General features: G+C 39.5%; 1 protein-coding gene across 3 annotated transcripts in view; it reads left to right on the forward strand.

Moving 5' to 3' along the window:
* Positions 1 to 19112, forward strand: part of mlphb (melanophilin b) — a 51465-nt gene that overhangs the window by 14766 nt on the left and 17587 nt on the right. For 2 of the 3 annotated variants that reach the window (XM_085134948.1, XM_085134947.1), the window contains exons 3-9: positions 6886 to 7107; positions 8475 to 8614; positions 10720 to 10761; positions 12112 to 12164; positions 15050 to 15142; positions 16689 to 16830; positions 17066 to 17313. In XM_085134948.1, the coding sequence (XP_084991074.1) occupies positions 6886 to 7107; positions 8475 to 8614; positions 10720 to 10761; positions 12112 to 12164; positions 15050 to 15142; positions 16689 to 16830; positions 17066 to 17313 (940 nt within the window). The remainder of the gene's footprint in view (positions 1 to 6885; positions 7108 to 8474; positions 8615 to 10719; positions 10762 to 12111; positions 12165 to 15049; positions 15143 to 16688; positions 16831 to 17065; positions 17314 to 19112) is intronic. The other variant, XM_085134949.1, reaches the window with a different exon arrangement.

Here is a 19112-nt window from a genome sequence, read left to right on the forward strand (position 1 = left end):
GAGCACTGTGTATAAATGAATGTGTGCAAAGTCCAATGTCCTGAAGCAGTGTTGTAAAGAAGACTGGACGAAAAGTCCTCCACAATGATGTGAAAAACTCAAAGTCACATAGAAAACTATTATTCCAAGTTATTGCCGCTAAAGGTGGTTCTACAAGCTGCTGAATCATGGGGTGTGATTATTTTTTCATTCACTGCTTCTTCGGTTTGATTCAGCTTTTGTTAAATAATCACAGGGTGTTAATTATCCCACGTGTTGTTGTTAAACTGAGGTTTTATTTTTATATTAGAGACTTGTAAGCAGATAGAACCAGATAATTTCTTTTTAGGTATTGATATATAAAACCTCAGATTTGTAATATGATACACTGCACTCATAGTGTTTGTTTTATTTTTAGATGTCTCCTTTTTCACATATTTCAAATAATTAGGTCGGTTCCTGTACTCCCAAAAAGTACTCCCAAAAGCTCAGGCTGCAGCCCGCTTGTAATAATTGGTTCTGTGCATGCATGTATCTATTTTCTTGGATTTTAATGATGAGAGCACATATCCCTAATATCCCTACAACTTGTCTTAGGCACAGAAACCTCACACGCCTGCTGTTTATGAGGAGTAGAAGAAAGTTGACCTAAAGTGGGTTAGCGCTATTTTAACAGACTGTTTAAAAGTCCAAAGGGCAGCATCTGCTTCTTTCCTCAGAAACTATTATTTTCCAGCCCTAATCCTCTGTGTATGAGTGTCACCCTCCCTTTTTATGTCTCACTCCTGATCTTTTCCAATTGCTTAGATCTAGTTTATAGCAACTTGTCAGATAGAGCTGAGTCAGCAGGAGAATAAAAGATGAGGATGTTACTAAGACTCTACACCAGCTGAGTTAAGCTAGACAGAGTCAGATTTATGCGAAGAGCCACAGAGAGAGATCGCCATGTATGGGAACAGGCAGACAGCTATGAGGACTAAAGTAACTAACTGAATGCCTGGCTGCTGCACCCGGATTCCTGAGCTTTGCCGGTTAAGCAAAAACTCTGCACTACCTGCTTTTAATCAAATACTGGAGAGTGCTGGGGAATACACGAAAGCATAAGCATAAGCATTTAACCATAAAGATGCTTAAATGTTTAGAAAATTTGTAATTATATTCATCTGTTTTTTTTTATGTTCTTCGAAAATGAAATGCCTGTAGCCTACCCTAGCAGTCATGGGCCTAAAGGTACCAGAGAACCCAGGTGAGCACAGGGAGGACATGAAGCATGCCCACACAAAGGCTGGGTGAAATCCAGGACCTTCTTGCTGTGAGGGCACAGGGCTAATGCTGCATCACTGTGCTGCCCAAGTTATTTCAACTATTTTTATTAAAAACAATTTAACGGCCCCTTTGTTTTACTTTGTTTTACTACTTTTATAAAATATAACACTCTTTGAATCTTACTGTTTACACTACAGAGGTACATACAAATACTCTGCATATACTTGTGTGTTTAATAGCGTTTAAATATTTAGGTTCTATTAATCTGAATATTTACAGTTTATTGAGAAATGTTTTTACTGTTAGTACTAGTGAATATATTATTTATATTAGCAATGTGTCAAGGTTTTGTTAGCCTTTTGCTTATTGTTGGCAGTGTTTTTTGTATTTATTTATATTACGTATTCAGCTCTGTACAATTACTTTACTGTACAGCACTTTGGTCCTGTGCTGGGTATTTTAAGGTTCTTTATAAATAAAGTTGAATTGGATATTTTATGACTGTGCAGCATTCCTTAAATGATTAGTTCATGTATCCAATAATACCTGTAAAATGTAGGCTAGTTATTGACTAGCTCTTATATGTGGTCACTTTCATACCCACCAGTGGGACAGATTTGACTATGATCATATCTGAGTAACATGTCCTTCTCAGGTAACAGTAAAAGGTGTGTACACAGACTGTATATCAAAGATGGACTTGCTCATTTGACCTATGACCTCAGTAAACACTTTTTCTGATCAGAGTCGCAATAGCTAGTGGTCCTATTTAAAGCCAAAAAGTACTTTAGAGCAAGTGCAGCCTGTAAGTGCACAGGTCCCTGACATGATTATTGAAGAAGATAAGACAAAGCTCATAGTTAAGTCTGTTTGGAGAATTGGACCCAATGAGAAGATAGGCTTAGAAATCTAAAGAGTGAAATAGACAAATCAAGAAAGGCTGATTGCACCAGTGTGTAGTCCTGCTCAGCTCTACTGAAGAATCAAGCCCCTTTTCGCTCATTGTTTCAGCTATGTGATCTGCAGGTTATGGTTTTGTCATAGTCTTGCTACTGTAATGACATTCAGCAGCAAACATGAGCTGAAAATAAAACAAAATTACCAACAATACCAACAATACAAAAATACCAAGCTACGGAAAGACAAACTTAGCAGCAACATTTCTAAATATTTTTCTCAGGAGCCGATCAAATTTTTGAGGTAACCGTTCAAATGGCTCTTAATCAAAACCTTTTGTGCTGTTGCTGAAAGTCTCCATTGCCCTTAAGTAGATTAAAAAAACATTAACTGATGTAATTTTGAATAATTACCATAGAAACTTGCAAAGTGATAATTTCTTGTGCTTTCACGACCTTCATCAGTCATTGGAACATAAAAATCTTGTTGCAGTTTTTGGGGAGCTCCACTTATAAACTTCTGCTATCCTCCCCTCTTTGCATGCTGCTGCACTTGTCTTTTGATAGTTGACTTTGCAAGTCATGCCCTGGTGCTTGGCAGGTATGGTAGTTGCCTACAGCACACATGTGTAGTTGAAATCATAGAAGGGCATCTTGTATACCAGATTTGTGGGATTTCATGTTTCAGAGGAGGGTAGATTTAAGAGATATTACTTTTAAATCGCACTGCTAGTGGCCAACAGCTGTTTCTGCAAAAGGTTAAAAGAGGCTTACAAAGTATCCCATTCATCCCAATGAGCTGGGCTATAATTTAAAAAGCATGGCCTTTAAAAAAAATAAATCTTTAATAAACAATAAGCATCCTCTCATCCCCGGCGGGTGTTTTGCCAGACTCCACCCATGCTGTGTGACATTTGGGAGTTGTTATCTGAATTTTTCCATTGCACTACTGTCAGCATCCTTCAGCACCGAGTGAAGCTGTTACTTATCCAACAATCAGCAAATGTCTGAATTAAAAACGTTGCAGAACAAAATGATCTGACTCAAAGCAATGAAGTCATTGTTAACACACATGCAAGCAGATTCCAAGCCACACAGAGAAGAGGAAAGATTTGAACAGGAAGAAGGTTAAAATGGATTAAAACTTTACAACAATAACAATATCAAAAGTTTGATAATTACAGCAGTTACGATGTAATTTTGACAAAAAAGTCACAGTGAAACATTTTCCTCATCGAGTAACTCTAGAAACTTAGTAGTATTTTCTCACGTTACTGGTTTTTCAGTGTAGCAGGCTGACATGATTATTTAAAAAGAGGTGCCAAATAAAGCTATGTGTTGCCATCCATGTGCTGACAGCCATCTCTTTACTCGTGTCAGCCAGAATTTGACTCATAAAATCTTTTTTTAATGCAGCAGTATGAGGTTTGTTTTTGCAGCTATAAAAACACAAAGTGAGCAATGAGTTAGAAATTAACCTTCAAATCTCTTTCATGACAGCTACATTTTTATTATTTGAACATCTGGGGGGAAATGTGTTTTTTAAATTGTCTCGGACTCAGCGGTGTAGGCTATGGTTAGCTTAGCAAAGCATAAATACTTGAGTCAAAGGGGGGAACTTTGTCCGATGGTGTCCAGGGACACAAAAATCCACCCAAAGCAGCAGCAGCTAATGGTCCATAGGATTCATGAGTTTAGTGTTTTGGAAATGGCGTGAGGGAAGTCCAGTTCTGCCGTAAGATTTTTGATAAACCAAAGTACAACTGAACAAAGTTATGAATGACCTAGCAGACTTTTTTTCAGACCGCTGAAGATGATCAACCACATAAATGAAACACAAAAAGCCAACTGTCTTATGACTTTAACTGTCTGCAGGTAAGTTAGAAGCATTTACAAGTTGGCTATTTACTATGACCTCAACCAATAATAGCAAGAGGATTTTTTGTATTGTGTAGAAATGATTGATAAGACAACAAAGTCAAGGTGTGTGTTAGTGTAGTTCTGCAGTGTCTTATTCTAGATGTTGGATATGGACTGTCAAGAACTGCAATCTGCAGAAGGACTGATCACATGACATGGAGGCTATTTCACACAGATATGAATATAGGTCTGTTTTGTCATGTCCTTGAGCATAAAATGGTTCACAGTTACTGAATGTAACCAGTGTTACAATGTGTGATGGCCAAACCCATCTCCACACTCTAAAGTTGGTAACTCTTGTGTATTTTCATTTCTTCATTTGAACACAATAACACACTTTAGTTTCCAATAAGTGGTTTGGATACATTTGTTCTATTTGTAAGCGTGCACATATAGTTTACTTATTCATACCAGTTCATTGCTTTGTTTGATTTTTAACTAACCTTTGTTTCTTTTACTTCTTACCTGCCATGATCCCTGGGAGTTGCCAGACAAAAGGTGATGGCCAGGGTTTGAAGCTGTTAAATACAAAGAGGGATAAATGGACGGCACCACCACTTCCTGCTGAAGGGGAGAATGTATATTTCCTTTCATTAAAAAAAGCTTTTGTATTTGATTAGATATTTGACTTTAGGGTTTAGTGGTTTTTGATTCTCTTCTTTGATCTTTAGTTTGTTAACAAACTAGACTATGCTGCATCATTTTTGTGGTTTATGATTGTGTTTTGTTTAGTTACCACTCGTGTGTCATAGTGGTCTAATCAGCCATTATATTTACCCTTGTGTGTCATTTCCTGTTTAGGTCAGTTGTGTTTGTTTGGGCAGTTGTTTGGTTTGTTAAGTTTGCAGTTCTTTGACGGAGTTGGGTTTTGTTTCTTTTACCTCTTTTATGACTTCAACATTTGTTACTTTTGTAAATATAATTTTTGGGGTTAAATAAATGAAAACCCTATTTTTCTAATGACTCCTGCTTTTCCAACTTGGTCCATCACACAATGTATTCTGGTAGAATTGCAATTCAAGTATTACCAGTGTTGGGGAGTAACGGAATACATGTACCGCCGTTACGTATTTAAAATACAAAATATGAGTAACTGTATTCCGTTACAGTTACCGTTTAAAAAGGTGGTATTCAGAATACAGTTACTTTGTTGAAATGAATGGATTACACGGTGGTACTTTCCTGTTTCATATTGTCGCGGGTCAGGCCTGTTTGGGTTTTGTTTGACAGCTACGTTCTGTTGTTCCAGGCGGCAGCGTTACGGTTGCCATGGTTACAGGGTGACACGCTCTCTCTCTCTCTGAGTGTTTCCTGGGTGAGAGAGGCCTTTTTGTTGTTGTTGTGCTAAGCTAATAGGCAGAATGCTACCGGTATAGCTCTAAAGAATGTAGCATCATAGGCAGTGTAGTCCGTGGTGCAGGGAGAATGGACTGCCATACCCGTTATGTGTCTGTGAGCGAGGGAGGGAGAAAAAGGAAAAGTACTAGCTGTCATCGAGCAAAAACGGGAGCTGGAAGCATGTAAATATAATAATAACCACTGCAGCCAAGAAGAGTGCCTGACAGCCCAGTTGTAAGTAAGCTATTAAGACTCGACTGTACACCGTGTTCGTGTTTTCCTCCAAAAACAATAAGTTCCTTTGGAGCAGCCTTTCAACGCCTCTCTCTGTCTCTCGCTAGCAAAGTTGACCCAGACAACAAAGTAAAGCTAATTTTTGGCTATGAGCCCAACACAGAACCCACCGTATTAGTCAGAGGTCCCTTCACTACGGTTCGGAGCCGCGGACCTTCAGTAACAGTAATAAATCACAGCAATAGTACATTCACATAGTTGTAAACAGCATGATAATATATGAGGTAATCCAAAGTATTCAGAATATGTTACTCTCATTGAGTAACGTAACGGAATACGTTACAGAATACATTTCGGGGCATGTATTCTGTAATGGAATACATTTTAAAAGAAACCTTCCCAACACTGAGTATTACTCAAAATCTGCAAAAACCCGAGGTCTAGCAAATTCAATACAAATCAAATTTGTCTCATGCTTTTTGTATCCTTTAAACTTTTATACCAACTGCTACCGATCTAAAATGAAGACGGATAGATTTTTCAAAGGAGCTACAATATTAGCTCTTGCCTGAATCTGTCTGTCATCTATAGTTACACTATGTAGACAATTGTGTGTGTGTGTGTGTGTGTGTGTGTTTGTGTGTGTGTGTGTATGCTTGTTTTAACCCGTATCTACTTTAAGTGAAAGTGGTGTTATTTATTAAGTGTTTCTCCATTTTAACAGATATAATTTTAAATGTCGTTATTAATGACCAGCAGCTGGATTTAGCTTTATCCGTCTTATACCAATCATCTGGGCTAAATTTTAATAAATTATATCTGCAGTTTATGGGTATATCAGTCACACTTAAAAGCCAAATATGCACTTTGACTAAATATATAGGAGATCAGTGTGTTAAGTGCCACAAGCATTTAATAGTCGGTATAAGCCACATTCCTCTGAGTTTGGATGGATCCCTGGAGTAAAAATGTGAAGTAATATTCTCTCAAGGATCTCTTGTACAGTATGTATAACATTATTTTCCCATGCATTTTCTGCTTTGTCTCTTTACAAATGCATGAAAATGACCTGCATGTTTTTAACCCACGACTATTTCTACATTCATAAGTCATACAGTAAATTGGTTAATGTTATATCAAATGAACCAGATGTGAAATAAAACCTTCTACCAGGCCTGGAAGATCATTTGTTGACAGTCTGCCTTCTTGTGGATATGCTAGCCTTTCATAGTGTTGTCTTATTTGTTTTCAGGGATCTAAAGACCAAGGTTGAGAGGGAAGATACCAAGAAAGAGTTGCTGGGGAACCAGACCAGCCTGACTGAGTCTCATTGCATTCGATGTCTCCAGCCTTTTACATTCCTGCTTAACAACAAGCATCAGTGCCTGGACTGCCAGCTCTACATCTGCAAGTCCTGCGGCCGCTATAACAAGAAGGAGGATGGCTGGGTGTGTGACACCTGTCACATGACCAGGTAGGTAATGACCAGTGTAAGAATAATTCAAAAGTGGTCATTCAAACTAAGTGTCATGTTGAATACAATAAATCATATATTTAACTGTAACTATAAATGCAGTTCAAGTTCAAGTTTTAAACCAGTCATTTGTGGACTACACACTGTCTCCATAAGCTTCATAAGCTTTGTGCTGACATGCCTTTAACCATGCTTAATAACTTGACCAGTGAGCTCTGGGATGTGTACCTGGGAAAGCACTTAATATGTTAGAGCCAGAAAAAGCTAAAGTCAAAAGAAGATTCCTCTTTTAATTTTCAGTGGGATTTCCTTCCACTTGCATACATGGAAAGCCAGAGGTGGAGAGTTCAGCAGCAAGACACTCTACAAAGCAGGCATTAATCATAGTAAATGTGACAGAGAGTAGGTCAGAAAAAGCATGAAAAGAGGTGGTGGGCTGCAAAGAGGCTTGCAGCGAGCAGCACTTTTGACAGGTTCAAGACACATAAATAGCACAAACTGCTCAACATGACAATTGCCAACTGGTTTTGTAGATGGGTACCAGCTCTTCCATCTGCTGAACTGAGCGACTAAAGCTGAGATTGTGTATTTCTGGCCTGAACTGATGCTAAGCTTGATTTGCAAGTTGTGGTTTGCTGTGGCAGCTCAACATTTCTAAAAGTGAATTTATGTTTTTAGGGCATTGTGTTCTTTCTTGATAAGATGAATAGAAATGAGCAAATAACACATTCAGGTTACTAATAAACAAAGAGCAACCCATGTCCTGTCAGTAGTTAAAGAGCTTTGAGGCAACTGTTGTTGAATCAAAGGTTAAGCGTCAGGTTCGATGTGCTTTGATGGATGTTTGGCTGCTTTTTAAACAGATATTAAAAAAATCCTTTTTACTGCTTAGGCTCTGCTGGATGCAGCGATAGATTTCAATACATCCTGCTTGAAATCAGCTCCATATGGAACCATGATACCATTGTTTGTTCAGATGAAGCTGCATACTAAAAAGTTCTTTAATGGAGCTTGGCCAGTGTCTGGAAAGAATCATGTTATGTATCTCATGCTTAAACCTGCACACTGCTGTTTTATAGCAAAAGAGCAAAATACAGCTCTTTTTGCTGGCAAGTCATTATTCCCACAAGCATTTTCTATGTGATATTATGGGATAGTGTATAAATTGGCCTCATTTGGGGCTCATTTCTCACCATGTGTTCTCAATTTAAACTTTTCACATGTAATGTTATACTTTAATTAATAAAGAAATAGAAGAAAATCTCTTAATATAAAATGCATATGCATTCATTTTCAGAATGAACCTCATCTGTGAATGACTTCTTTAGCATCTATATTTTGATTCCTTCTATTCTTCTCACTTACAGAGTACTCAAGATCGGTACTTTGGAGTGGTACCATGAGAACGTCCGTGCCCGTTTCAAGCGCTTCGGCAGCGCCAAGGTGATGCGTTCCCTCTTCAGGAGGTTCGACGGAGAACACAGCCCCTCTCAGAGTGACTTAGGAGGTGAGCAATCCACCTTCCGTCTGGTTTGTTACTTAGTTTCAAACAAAGCTTATGTCTGGAGTGTCATAATCCTGGTTCTGCTGCTGAAAATGTGCATTTTTGCCAATCAGCGTACTGTCACGGTGGACTTTAAGCAAAAAGATTAACACCCCACTGACTAATTAGAAACTGCTTAGCAATTAGCAGTCAAACACTTGCTGCTCTGGGCAGTTGCCAAGTAGGGAATGTCTACATGAATATCCGAACAAGTGCAAATAAAAGGTTACAAATGTGTTGTAATGTTAAGCCTCAGGTCAAGGTGGCTTTGACGGGGCAATCTTAAGAAATTTCCATCTGTTCCATTCATTTCTTTACAAGCCCTGAGGAGAAGCTGCCGGTCAAAAGTTCAATCTGCCAGAGTCAGAGAGCACTGACTCGAAGTCATGGAAGTCTGCTTGAGCTTACCATGAGAAATCCCCACTAAATGAAAGGCTTCACTGAGATTCAGCAGCTGCATACTATACTGCGGCTGCTTGGAAAATATGCATCACTCCAGCTCGACTTGTAAAACGTCACCGTGACGATCGCCATCTCATCTGTGAACTGTGTGTGAGTTCAAGAATTGGAGTTGTAATGTATATTATTATATTTCACTGGACAACAAAATGCAAGCTCTTCACAGTGATGCACGCAGACTGAAAGTAATGCTGTGCCCGGGCATCTGCAATCATCAGATCCTCTCAATCAAGGAAAACGGCAAATTAGAGAATATTTTGAGACAATAGTGTTTATGGTGTTTGCAATGGCGCCAATCTTGTGGTCCAAGACGTCACCCTTGTCCTTTAATTTGTCAGCCATCTGAGCGTCTTTATTTTTCTGACACTAAGTCACCAGAAGAAAGTTTCTGCTCTCTTTCTCAAATATTAGCAGGCTGCCAGATCTGTCACAGGGATTTAATCTTCCATCTTTCCTGTTTTTCCTGTTTTCTGGCTCCTCGCAGCTGTATCTCTCTTTTGTCGTCAGCTGACCAGGATGCTTATTGTAACTCTGCCCTGCAAGAGATTATTACCAGAGATACTAAGGTGGAGGAAAATGCTGTTTGTTTATTGTGTGCAGCTCAGGTTTAAAGTCTGATCCAGTGACGCTATTAGGCCTCATCAAAACCATTTTTTTCTCTCTTTTTGAACTTGCTCACGCTGCATTGCGAGGCCACACCCACATCATATGAAACAAGTGATCCTTGAAGCATACTTTATGTCAGTTTCAAGCATTATTACTCACAACAGATTACCCTTTGAGATCACCACACCAGGAGATGAGTGAATGTGATGAATTATATAGAAACAGCCGAGACTTCTGGTACTGTTTACGCTGAGTCACCCCTGAGGATTTTGGGAAGGAATACAGAGCAAGTTGGTTGGCCGATGCAGCTCCCGTGGGCCTTGTGATAATTCACTCACATGTCTCCCATTCTGTGCCTGGAACTGAAGGATTCGGTCCTGCAGGGCTCGTCCAACCAGAAGCAGAGCAAAAGTGGAGGGAGGAGGACAAAACGTTTGTCGTGTATATATGTGGAATCTAGCACACAGTGTCCACAGATGCAAGCTGTAGCCATGAAATACAGTCATAAAAATGCATGTTAACAGATGTATTATGTTTAAAATGAACTCAGCATGTGACCACTTGGACTGAAATCAACATGCATTTCCACACACACGCACACATTCTTTTACTGTCTTTTTGCTGTATGCATTCGATGGTCCGCTGGGCCCCCAGAGCTCGGAGGGTGTCATCCTGTCCTCACACTCTTTGCTGATACTTACAAAAGAGTCTTGTTCACATACAAAAGTCTAATTCAGTCCACTGGCTAACTCTCACTTTGGCTCTGCCGTTTAATGCTGCTACTGCTGCTTCTGATTATTGTTTTATGTGGAAAGTATAAGGACTACCTGTATTATCTCAGTTTGCTGAGCTATTTATTGAAGTTAATAAACTAATGTCATTACGTCTAGATTTGCAATTAGGAGAACAATGTGATAGTAATTACAGGAATCGGATCACTTATATGAAACTATAATTAAATGCAAATTAATAAGCCATGTGCGCGCTGCTCTTCTGTTTTCCAGAGCCTCGTGAGTATGACACACAGAGCATGCCTGAGGTCCACAGTAAGTATACTGAAAAGGTCAGATGCTGTCACAAGACAGAAATATGTTTGAATTTCCAAAATTTAAATATAACCAAAAGGTGCTTTCATTATTTTAGTACATTCTGCTTTGATTTGGTGGATGAATGACTCACCGGGCCTTCTGTAAACATGATCAGAAAGCTCATTTCTAACTTCTATTCACTATTTTCAGAGATTTGTATGGGTTTGTATGAGTAATGGACTCATTCTGTGGTCAGGCAAAAAGTTTCTGACATTAAGATATAAAACTCGTTCAGTGAATCTGTTCAGTGATGGCTTTCTGTGCATTACCTGTTTGCCTGGCTGTGTTTATTTGATTGTAATTGTACAACAGAAACTTTTAAGGCAGGTTCTGTTTTAGTACCTGTTTTGTTTTCATTTTGATTCACCTTAACGGTTCTAAATAAATCTATTTTTCACCATTTTACCACTAATAGGAGTCAATTTGAGCCCACTTACTTTTTCCCTAATTCAGCCCCATGTGTGGTCTCTACATTCTGGATACATATATTTTTTAACTGGTACCTTAACATTTAACAGGAACATCTGTGATGATAATTGTAAGCATAACGATACAGTACATAAGAGAGGTTCATTTTCGTTCATTTACAACAATCCCTTTGGTGTTTTTGAATGCCTCACACATGCGGTGTGCACAGCGGTTTGGGAACAGACCTAAAGGTTCTGGTTAGTCTGGCACAGTCATCTGGCTCCCATTGCCACTGGCATATCAACAGTATAAGAGCAGAGCCAGGGAAGGTTTAGTCAGAAAGACTCAAGAACATAAAAAGTGTAACTTATGTTACGAGGTTATTGTAGTTGTATTTCCACAGTTTAGTGTGCGTCACAAGTTTTTTTTTTTCTGCAGATAATTTCTGCAAAATGTAGCAAAAGCCCCAAAATTAGTTCAGCAGTTAACAGTAAGAACTAAAAGACTAATCTAAAGATATGAATGTTCATCTTTTTTTGCTTTTATGCTCAGTGTAAAGTTTTTGTTGTTCCCAGCATTTTCTTCCCTCTTTCTCGTGTTGTATTCAAGAGGGAACTGTTACACACTGCAAAAATGCAGCTCCCTCATAAACGCTCTCATAAAGAGGGACTGAAACACAGTCCATAGTGTTTCTGCTTTTGCTTTCTCTTGCTGTACTTTGTAAACAAGGTTCACACTGTAAGGTCAAAGGCCACTGGTTAACAATAACAGAGGTCTCTGTAGTCTGGAGTGACTCTGGTTTCAGTCACATGGTATCTTTGTAAATGCATGCACACTGGAAAACAAAAAAACTTTTTTTGGTTATTCTAACACTGCCATGTCTTCCTTCTTTATCTATAGGTGCATATGGGGAGCACAGTATGGATGCAACAGACTCACAACAACACCAAAGGGTACGGTAGCTCATTTTTAAATTATTTTCTTATTTTAAAAGAACTAGCAGTAGATTCCCCTCGATTTTAACAACTATCTGAAATCATTTTAAGGGCAGCCTTACTAAATGTTTGAACAATGTTGAGAGTTGGATGGAAAATTAAAAGTGATGGAAATGAGGAAACACCTTCTGAGGTCATAGTAAAGACATTTGTTTGGATCTAAATTTGGTTAAAATGTGGAAAGACACAGATTCCTCCTAAAACTCATAGATTAAACTCAGAGCCTCCTTCCTGTGGAACAGCAGTGCTAACCACTGCAATAACTTGCTGGCTTACCATGTTACATCAGTCATTTTTGACTGTCCAGCTCACAATGCAGTCACAACTTACATGTAGATTTTATACATTTATGCATGTTGTTAAGCTTTGTACAACTCAGGCAATGCTGGAGTCTATTCCAGTTGTCACTGAGCAGGATGCACCCTGGACAGGTCAGCAGTCCATCACAGTGCTAACTCATAGAGAACAACAATCATTCCTCTTTTGATGAGGAGAGATCATTTAAAAGAACTGAACATGATTTGTTGAGATAGACAAATTGTTGTCTTAGATGAGTAGACTGGTGACCCATCACAGCAGAACAGAATCCCAGTGGTCTTGACGCTGGTGGTGAAGATGAAGCCTGAGACTTGGGTGCAGCTCTGAGGGACTCGGGTGAGGGAGAGATGGGGAGGAGGCGGGTTGAGCAACTGAGAGTCTGAAAAGAAGAATGACGGAGAGCACAGGGTTAAACCACGCAGAGTGGAGGCTGATTGGCTCAAAGAGTAGTGATGTCAATATTGAGATTGACAGCGTGGGAAACTGGTAGTGATGTAATGGGCAGACTAGCAGCCAGGAAAGCAGGCAGATGGGTGATTATCTTACTGAACGTATGCAGACGCTTCACTAATGTTCACACTTACAGTTAACATCCACAGAGAGAACATACAAGCTTCGGGCGTTGCCTTATTATTCTGTTAACACATTACATAAAAAGACAGCATGCAGCTGTGTTTCAGGTTGTAAAGTTTAAGTGAGTTTGCTGCCAACAGGAGCGACTCAATTGATGTGCATCATAAAACAAAAAATTAATTTAGTGTGTGCAGAGAGAAAATCCTTTGCAGGTCTTTTGTTATTTGCTGTTGTGACATGTGGAGATCTGCGAGCATTTCCTAAAACAAGAGGCAATATCCTGTTTATTATTTACTGGAAATTTAAGTCAGGAGTGATCAAAGCTTATCTGCAAAACAGACAACTTTACTGTAGTTTAATCTGCATTTTGCATCCACATGTTTGCTGTTTTTTTCTTTAATCAATGGAGTTTTTGCACGAGTGTGTGCTGGTCAACACTGACTCCCACTGATGGCTGGTTCCTGATAAAAAGCAGAGGTGCTTTCTTCACAGGTTATCTTAGTGATCTAGGCCAGCCCCTCGTGAAGGACTGGAATGCCTGGCACGGGCAGGCCAGCACTGGCTGCAGAGTGCAGTGGGGAAATACCAAGCTGTCATATATAAAAGAGTCAGACCGGAGCTGAGCAAGCCTTTGGTTTAGAAAATAAGGGTGGGTGTGGGGGCACTGATTCCACTGGAATTCATCATAAAATGAAGATTACTATTGTTTATACCACACTGTGTGTACTGTAGAAGTTAAGCTTTGTTTATTTTCAATCATTGTGCTGACTGTTGAGAAATGACAGGACTCCCAGGCTCTGCTGGGTCTCCGGATGCATTTTTTCCAACCCTTGCAGTTTTGTCTATATATGTTTATCTTAAAGAATCTTAATTTTGATGGATGTTACAAGAAACAGACTGCTGTTCACTGGATCCCTCGTTCAAGTTTCTTTTAGACACAGTGCCCTCTGCTGTTCCAAACAGCCTAATGTATTGAACCTTCTGCCATTTCACTGTAAGGAAACCGGCTCACATTCTGCCTGCTCAGAGAAGCTACAGTTCAGTTTAGATAGTGTTTGGAGCTGGTAGAGACTCAGTGACCCTGACGCTATGTCAACACTGGAACATGGATATGCACCCTTAAATCAAATTTCCCTCTTCGTAGAAGATCCAAACAACCCATGGTGTGCGTCTCTCATTTCAGCATTACATTTAACTCATTTAAAATATTTACCCACGTGCATGTATCTGTGAATCATGCACCGGCACCAAAAATAAATGAATAAATTTAAAAAACATATAAATGTAATAACATAAGTATTAATCATATTTATTTTACTGCAGACCTGAGCTTTTAAGCGTTATGTATGTCCTATTAAAAACTTTCTAAAATATTATAGCCTTGTTGTTTTTAGCCAGGTATTAAACTCTACACATACACTTAAAGCCACACAGAGCTGCTTGTTAATGCAAATCTTTAATTAGCCAATTATAATACATGACAGCAACATGATAATGAGTTCATGTTGAGTTCATCTGAGTCCAGTAGAGATGGGATGGAGATATGATGATATCATCTAAAAAGAAATGGAGGTCCAACCCAGGATGAACTAAGTGTACCTAACAAAGTGGCCTGAGTATTTGGACTATTGTTGGTTAAAAGGAAAAAAAATGTGACTATAAGCCCCATAGGAAGCAATTAGTGCTTAGTATTTGGTCATCATGCATAAGTAAAAGTCCATTTCTGTCTCTACAAGCAATACGAATCTATTATAACAGGCTAATTAGCAGTAGAAGGTATATACTTGTGTTAGTTCTGCTACAATGGCAGTACATTAAAGGGCGACAAGTCAATCATTTCTGAGTGTATGGAGCAAACAGCCTGTTGTCATGGCAGAGGTTTATCTCTTCACGTTTTCCTCTCTCCTCCCTGCTGACGATGGTGATGTTCTTGTTGTTCATGTTCTCCAAAGATGAAAAAGGTCAAAAGGAGGTTAACTGTTGATCCCATTGATTTCAAACTGGACGTTGACTACCTCAGCCAATCAAGAGGACCGTCAAATGAGGTACAGGCTAGACAACTAAACTAACCACAACTAGCATCCCTCCAAAACAAACTAATCTGCATGTTGTAATCCATAACAAAGACCATCTGCCTCTGCTCTCTGTCTTTGCCAAACATTGTCTGTGTTGGCTAGACAGTACTGTATTGACCCTGTGCACGAGAAAATGCTAACTTCCTGGTTTGAGACCGGATGTGGGGTTGTACATTTCCGGTAGCTTTACTTTGCGGTCAATCGCTACTGCGAAGATATACTCCAAAATCATGTCCAAAACTCGAAAACGGAACGATCGCGTTAAGTTACAAAGAGGAGAAGGTGGGAACACTCACCACTGTTGTGTCATAAAAATCTAATGATCAATTTTGACGTTTAAAGAGTTTAGATCGATCAGTTGTTTACATCACTAAACACAAGCAGAACTGCAGAACTGCAGCAGAAGACACATCGTCCACATTCAGAAGCACATCTCTGTATAGTGACTGGTCTTATGATTTAAACAGGCAAATGTTCAGCATTCAAACTACAGGTGAACAATAGTCAAACCAGATGTTTTCCCCGTTATGTCGATATCAGCTAGTCAAGTACACACCTACACAGCATGTTAACAAACCGTGAAAAAAAGCCACACAAAAAATTAATGATTGCTGGTAACGGTTTCTATACATTAGTATTTACGAAGGGTATGTTGTGACTTACCTTCAAAATTACAGCGAGCGGTCCCTCGCTATAACGCGGTTCGCCTTTCACCTCGCTGTTTCGCAGATTTTTTAGTGCAAGTTTGCATGCTTTTTTACGTCCTGCGTCCTGATCGCTGCAGACGATCTCCTCCGTCTCTCCTGTACAGTACAGAATCGCTGCATCTATCGCTAGCAGTGTGACTCTGAAGTGCAGTGCTGTATGTCCACGATGTACACGAAACGTTTTGCACCGTCAAAAAATAAAATTGGCTACTTGATTTCACCTATCACTGGTTATTTTTAGAACATAACACCCGCGATAAACGAGGGACAGCTGAGAAATATAACATTTGAATCCATTTTCTCTTTTCCCCTGAGGCGTGGGGGAAAAATATCGACAAGTCGATGAACATCATTTACAGATATATTGGGTAAATGCTCGAGACATCTATAGAAATGTAAATCGCCGCTTTATTTATTTATTTGCTTAACTTGTTTTGGACAATAAACAGGGCGCGAATAGGACACCGGAAACAAAGCTCCCCACAGGAGTTTCCGCACCGGAAGTAGCATATGCTAACGTGCACATAGTCAATTAGCACTGTCATCATTCATTCTCGTAGCTGGCCACAATAACCCTTTTTGTGTACATCCAAATGTTGTGTGTGCAGACATGGACACATCTTGTCCATTTATTAACTGAACACATTTTCTAATGCAGTGAACTGTTTCAGGTGGTTCTTTCCTGCTGTAAATGTATGCTGTTCGGAATTAATGTAAAGCAGCAGTAAATTTAGGCTCCTACTTGAGCCTGAAAAGCAGCAGAAGTCGAAGGGAATAACCTGCACACAACTCTCCACTCTTACCTCCAGGCGCCGGGTGATCCTGACATCATGGTCATGGATGTAGGCAGGAGGGGGTCGATGCTTGCTGAGGCAGATATGGCCACCGTGTTTCATCAGATCATGGATGAACAACATAAAGAGCTGGACCTCGAAATAACTCCACAACAAGGTAGAAATTAGATTCAAACAAACAAATAAAACAGAAATAATTGTTTTATTTGCAATTGTAACTGGAATTGTTGAATTTAGTAATTAAGTAATTATAATGTGCTAAACTGTTGTTTGCTACTTTGTAATGAATAACTAATCAAAGAAAAATACTTATAATACTTATAATACTTAGCATTGTAGTCATTTTACTGCTGGTATAATGACACCTGTGACAAAGAGGTTGCTTTGCACAGATGACCTGGTGTACTCAGATAGCCGGACAATCCCATCCCGCTCCATCTCCCGGCTCAGCTACTCCTCGTGTGGCAGCGGCAGCATCGGAGGTCCTCGATGCAGCAGCAGCGTCTACTTGCCTGGCCTTGAGGACTCAGAAGAAGAAGAGGACGAGCACTGCCAACCGTACCCGCTCTACCAGTTGCATTCAGGCCTCTGCCGCCAAACATCTCAGGACAGCCTGAGCTCAGCCAACCATCCGCCACAGGTCTTTCATATGCCTCATATTAACATCACACGAAATGGTCATTACATTACACTCATTTAAGACACTCATAAATCGTCTTTCACGTCTGGTTTCGGTGAGTGGAGAAAAGTTGTTGGCTTGTTATACATTTTGCCTGCATTCCACACCAATGAACACAGCCAGACATGAAAACGTAAAGCTGTGAGATTCCGCATTATTAATGATCCGTGTGGTTTTAATGATGATCATAAAAGTTTAATGCCCGTGTTTTGTTTTTTTCTTGGATAATCTTTATTTTTGTGTTCTGTTCACTTTGTTTGTTGGTAGGGGAAATTGGAAAAGGGTAGACCTGGTGAATCATTATAAGGAAAGCAGAAAAATTCAGCTGATGCAGTAAAATCACATGGTTCAAATCTGTGATCACTGAGACATGGTGTTGGATTGATTGAAGCAGCTCAGAATAACTTTCAGTAAATTGTTGTTATTAATTCCACTCGGGATTATGAATTGAACTGCAGTCATAATCTTTGGAATCATTGTCCTGTAGCTGTCAGATAGATGGCCTCACATCATTCAATGACAGCAAAGTGCCCGACTCCAGTGATTGCAAAACAAGCCCAATTCAGCCCTACAGAACCACGCCAACAGTGTATATAAGATTATATGAGATGTTTGTGCTGATATACTGTGCTTGGTTTTCCCCAAACATTGTGCTCTTTATTTATGGCCAAATATCTCCACTTTGGTCTCGTGTGTCCAAACGACATCATCCAGAAGTGTTGTGGTTTGTTTAGATGCTGAAGCTGTACTGCCATGTTCAGAAGAGGCTTTCCCCTGGCGACCCTTCCAAAAACGCCATACTTGTCATACTTGTTCCGTCTTTTTCTAATTGTACTGTCATGAACTTTAACATTTAACATGTCACATGAGGCCTGTAGAGTCTGAGATGTAGCGCTTTGGTTTTCTGCAGTTTCTCTCAGCATTGCAGACTGACCTTGGGATAAATTAGTTGGGACATCCACTCCTGAAAAGACTGTTCTCAATACTTTCTAACTGTGAATAATTTTTCTCCCTGTAGAATGATGTCCCTCATATCGTCCGGAATGACCATATTTTGCAGTTTATCAGAGGTTGTATTCATCTAATTTTAAAACCTGCATTGGTCAAATGGGACAGCAAACTGTAGCGTTAACATGATAAACTTTATCTTGTTTTGAATGGGTTGTATGGGTTCAAACTTGATACCAAACTCAGCATTTGATCTGATCTGGTACATACATTAATTGCAGTGTCGCTTTAGAGGCACAGTTTAGAAAGAACACAAATAACAAGCTGATATTTTAAACCTTTCAAGCAGTGCATGCTGGAAGTCGGACACAAGTTCTTCAGTCTGATGTGCTGAGTGATGTCGTGGAGACAGCTGCTAGATCAGAGGGAGGTTACATACATTACATCAGTGTCTATTTATGTGTCAGTATTAAACACATTCCCTGGAAAGGATTGCAGCAGTAACCGTGGCCGTTCTGTTCTTGTGAACCAGATAGAAAACAGACTTTGTTTACCATTAGTCTGAGGAGGCTGCTTTGCTGGCTGCTGTCACTAATCAATATGTCTGGATTTATCCTTGTGAATCTCACAGTTTTCAGTTCATCTGTCTTTGAGTTGATTCAAACACAGTCTGGAGTTTATATGGAGGTATAACTCGAGCCATAAAAAGATTCTTTGCAGTTGTTAAAGATAAGGAATATAAAAACAAAGAAAGTAATTAAACTCTGTGATGGTGAGTAGCCATGAAAACAGAAGGAATTATCTAGCCTACC

The sequence above is a fragment of the Neolamprologus multifasciatus genome, chromosome 16 (assembly GCF_963576455.1).
Source record: "Neolamprologus multifasciatus chromosome 16, fNeoMul1.2, whole genome shotgun sequence".
Classification (NCBI taxonomy): Eukaryota; Metazoa; Chordata; class Actinopteri; order Cichliformes; family Cichlidae; genus Neolamprologus; species Neolamprologus multifasciatus.